This window comes from Sprattus sprattus (assembly GCF_963457725.1).
Source record: "Sprattus sprattus genome assembly, chromosome: 3".
In the NCBI taxonomy this organism is placed as follows: domain Eukaryota; kingdom Metazoa; phylum Chordata; class Actinopteri; order Clupeiformes; family Clupeidae; genus Sprattus; species Sprattus sprattus.
In genome coordinates this window covers 61,061,084-61,066,083 of record NC_137922.1, presented here as the reverse complement: position 1 = coordinate 61,066,083, position 5,000 = coordinate 61,061,084, and the positions used below count along the sequence as shown (strand labels likewise).

The 5,000-nt window shown below is 44.8% G+C and overlaps 1 protein-coding gene across 1 annotated transcript in view; it reads right to left on the bottom strand.

Annotated features, from left to right (window-relative positions):
- Positions 1-3,501, bottom strand: part of LOC308362935 (myosin-binding protein C, fast-type-like) — a gene marked incomplete at its 5' end in the record, with an annotated part of 78,404 nt that extends 74,903 nt beyond the window's left edge. The window contains one exon of the mRNA XM_080835661.1: positions 3,232-3,501. Coding sequence (XP_080691787.1) covers positions 3,232-3,501 — 270 coding nt within the window. The remainder of the gene's footprint in view (positions 1-3,231) is intronic.
- Between the last annotated feature and the right edge of the window lie 1,499 nt (positions 3,502-5,000).

Sequence of the window (5,000 nt, the reverse complement as noted above, 5' to 3'; positions counted from 1 at the left end):
TGGTGATTTATTTCGCCATCTTTGGTGTCCTGCGATTTCTGATTTCCTCCCCGAAGACGTCTAGCTAATTAAAAATGGGTTAGAACGGATAATATGGCAAATTTCATTCGATTGAAAACGCATCAGAGAATAGCCTCTTTAATTTGTACTCCCTTTTAACCTAGTTGAGGCAATTAATATCGTATTGATTTATTTATAATGAGTTAGATCTATAAGGAGATAGGGTTGCTCGAGGGACTAATGCGGTAATGTAACTTAAAGGCTCTCTTAAGGTTAAGGTTTCTCCTGGAGGAGAGTGCTCTGCAGGCCGGTCAGACTATATTTTTTATTTAAATGTTAAGTACAACCATAAACATGGCAGGCAGTTTAAGTGCGAGGTCACCCCAAGCGCTGAGCCTAAAAAATGGGTTCTGCAGTCCAGAGTCGTCTCCTCCACCTCCTCACTCTTAAAACATCCAACAGTTCACCAGTTCCTTCTCTTGACACACCAGTGGTGTAGTCCAGGGTATACGCAGGTGTGTGTGTGTGTGTGTGTGTGTGTGTGTGTGTGTGCAGTGGTGTAGTCCAGGGTATACGCAGGCATACAGAGTAGGCTATACCCACTTATTTTTCAGTCAGCATTGAGCAGTGGCGTGCACAGACATTTTGGGGGGCAGGTGCTCAGACCAAAAAAAAGGGCACCCATCGCCAAAATGATTAATAAAATTAAAAATAATAATACATAAATAAATAAATATATAAAAAACACAGAAGGATATTTTCTCCCTCATTTGTTATACTAGTTGATGGCCTGATCCAAGATAAAAGGGAGCTGCTACCCTGAGCTGCTTGCTGCAGTTCCCTGTACTTATTCTGTACTGTTTTCTGACAGAATTGACGCATAAGTAGCATTACACTAATATTATACCACAACATACCTCACCAGACTAGCTCAACTTAAGAACTACCTTATATTTCAATAACAACGATTATTATTATTTTAAATTAAACAAAACTAGTGAACTTGTCTATCTTGTAGAACAGTAAAACTGCCTTTACATTCTCTGCCTGCCTGCCTGCCTCTCTCCCTCTTCCTCTTCATTAAACATGACTGTAATGAGCAGGTTTTGCTATGTAATGAGTGTGCATGCGTGAGTGTTCAGACTTGAAGTTATACCTAGTAAATGGTCAACCTTATCCCTTGGTCTCTGGTCCATTCATTACTTATATAAGTACTATAAAGTACAAGACAATGACAAACGTTGGTAAACAGCTGGACAAGGATTTGAAATCACGGATTTCGTGAGTTTTTTGTTTGCTTATTTTTTAGGAAACGTCGGACCAGTTGCAACGTAATGTTTTCATCTGCGCTAATGTTGTGGTTAATTTATCACCAAACAACGTCGGGGGATTGCACAAACACCGTCATTACCTGCTGGTCTGATGCTGCGGGTCAGAGAAGAACTTTTGGCCTGACGGGTCAACACTGCATGAGCACTAGAAGGAGGAGGGAGGGGCGCGGCGGGGCTTGTGAGCGCCGCCGAGCATGTCGGGGCGAAATTTTCACATGAACTCAAATACATGCCCCGTCAGATATCAAAACACATTCCGGTGGAATTGATGGCAGAAAGAGTAATTTTGATACTGAAATATTTTAAAAAAGAAAAAAATGGGCTCCAGCAGAAAGGGCACTTTTCTCATCCAGGGCAAAAGGGCAGGTGCTTGAGCACCACTAGGGGTCTATCTGTGCACGTCCCTGGCATTGAGTATACCCACTTCTCAAAACAGGGCGTTTATCCTTTGCTGTATGGGCTGCTTAAAAACAATTAAAGAGTATACCCACTTCTCCAAGGACCACTACACCACTGCACTTGACACACCGGTGGGGGCACTTCATAACTGTGATCTGCATCAGGTTGCAAGGAAGAACAGTGCCTAGGCTACTACTTGGAGCATCAGGTTGCAAGGAAGAACAGTACCTAGGCTACTACTTGGAAATAAAGGTGCAATTATTTATACAATATCGGGTAAATTGAGCAATATGTTCTTGGGGCCTGGGAAGTACTAACTCCAACTGTAGAGTGTACATTTCCGGAGCAGTGAGCATTTCTTTTTGGGAATAATGAGCCAACCATGCATCTAGCTAACACTGACAGAGGTATACAAAATCCACATGATCTGGTTTATAATTTGCAAATAATAAAAACATTGAAGATGTAAACATTAGCTGATCAACTTGTAGGACTAATCACTCGAAGTTAATGTTAATGTTGCGCTCGTCTTGTGCTCGTTCCTACAGGCTCAGTGGCCTCAACCTGGCAACCCCATGTGAGTTTAGCAGAACCTGGCAGCCCCATGTGAGTTTAGCAGAACCTGGCAACCCCATGTGAGTTTAGCAGAACCTGGCAACCCCATGAGAACTTAGCAGAGCCGCCAGAACACCAGGAAATAAACGTATCCTTCTCAGTGAAGACATGGGGATGTGTGTGTGTGTGTGTGTGCCAACTCAGTGGGGATGCCTTGCCTTGCCTGGACGTCCTTCTCTGGTGGAACTGACATCAAACTGCTATTCCTGTAGCTGGGATACGCAAACTACTCCACAAAAAAAAAAAAAACTTTTTTAAACAATTTAAAACACATCACCAAATCAGCATACCTGTCTTCTAAACACATCTTCTGGGTCTTTGAGTTGAGTGGGGGAAACCTGAGATGCCTCATCTCTCCACAGAGAAGGTGGCATCAGTAGCCCTCATCACTCCTCGAGCTAAACATCAATACCTACCTTCAAAATACTGTTGATGGTACTCGTAAGACTTAGGCTATACATTCGGTCTCTAACATCCACTAAACAGCCCTTTAACACACACACACACACACACACACACACACACACACACACACACACACACACACACACACACACACACACACACACACACACAAACGTGATGAGGGAGTCATGATAATTCATTAATCTTTTTTTTATATGATCAGATAAGTTACATCAACAAAAAACCGGTATGCCGTACACATACTCTCTATGTATGACTTTACATTATTGCAAGGGATCGGCACACGTATCCATGAGAAGTCCAACACGTGAGTCTCAGTCGGACACACACTTAGGACGTCTCAGAATACAGCGTCGGACACACACACTTATGATATTGCTTACAAGTTATACTGCACAGAGATGTAGTATAAATATAGTAGATCTACTCGGAGAAACAAAGGACCAAGACGGCAGCTGACTGCGGAACCCAGTCCGGCCTGGATCTGTCTCGGACCCGGGCCGGTTCTGGCTTGGACCCGGCCTGGATCTGTCTCGGACCCGGGCTGGATCTGTTTCGGACCTGGTCCGGTTCTGGCTTGGACCTGGTCCGGTTCTGGCTTGGACCTGGTCCAGGTCTGGCCTGGATCTGGCTTGGACCCGGCCTGGATCTGGCTTGGACCCGGGCCGGTTCTGGCTTGGATCCGGTCCAGCTCTGGCCTGGACCCGGTCCGGTTCTGGCCCGGCAGCATCAGCTGTGGTCGGGGGGGGGGGGGGGGGGGGGGGTCATGGGATGATGATGATAACCTAGAGGTGATAGCAGCTTGATGTGATCATACACATGTATGATCCTTAAAAGACTCTTAATATTAAATGTTGCTGATATGACACAAATAGAACTTTATTTTATTATATTTTTTTTTCTTTCATTTTAAACTAAATTCAGCTTTTTTTTTCTCCCAGTAAAACACTCACATAGAAAATTCAGGGCTCAGGGGTCAAAGTTCGCGCTGAGAACAGGGCAACCTCCTTTTCAAGTAGAATGGCTTCACGCGTCGGAACGTTCCAGAATGTTCCGTGACCAGAATGTTCCGTGACTGGGCCTGCACAATGCTGTCAGTTGTCAACGACGATGATAGCGAGAGACAGTTTCCTTGCCAACGTCAGATTACCAAACAAACTCCCTGTGTACTCCACAACAAGGTCCAACGCTTGCAAAGAGATGAACCAACTCCTTGAGGAAAGCTTGTGTGTATGTGTGTGTGTGTGTATTCTCACACACTTTCTCCTTGAAGAAAGCCTGTATGTGTGTGTGTGTGTAATCTCACACACCTTCTCCTTGAAGAAAGCCTGTGTGTGTGTGTGTGTGTGTGTATTCTAACAAAATTTCTCCTTGAAGAAAGCTTGAAAAAAGCAAACTAACTCCTTGTGCATCACCTCCATGTACAGTTTCCTCCGCAGGTGCCATGGCGATCCACCCGCCCGTCACAGGTGTGAGCGGGCTCTGGAGGATTTGTGCAGGCCCAATACTCCCGTATCCAGATCAGATCCCTGTCCTGTGTCCTCATGACGGGCCGAAGAAGAACCCCTGCATCAGCTGACTAGTACACAGAGCGTCAGGATATGGCTGTGATTCCCAGGAAAAGGAACCTCTTTAACGCTGATTTGAGCTCTTTCCCTCCCTTACTTACACTAGATCTCATCTACTCAAAAGCACAGGCTCAACTCGCCTGTGTGTGTGTGTGCGTGTGTGTGTGTGTGTGTATGTGAGTGTGTGTGTGTGTGTGTGTATGGCTGTGTCTGTGTCTGTATGTGTAGAAATGAATCTCCTGAAAATAATCATCGCTTGTTTGACGCATTTTCACATTTGTACAGTTTGCTCTTACTGGGACTGATTGTCTACAGCTGAATAATAAAGATTTCCTTTTTTGATGAAAGAGGGGGGGAAAGAGAGAGAGAAAGAGAGGGGGAAGGAGAGAGAGAGGGGGAAGGAGAGAGAGAGAGGGAAGGAGAGAGGGGGGAAAGAGAGAGAGAGAGAGAGAAATAACGAGAGAGAGAGAGAGCGAGATGCCGCCATAGTGCTATGAAAGATAATTTTCAATAATCACATCTTTTAAACTTGTAATCGGTGATTACCGAAAATAATTTAAAATTCTTCCCCTTACTCTCCATCTCCCCTGTCTGGCCCTCTATGACCCGTATCCCCTCTGTCTTTCTCTCTCTATCTCTCTCTGTCTTTCTCTCTCCCCTC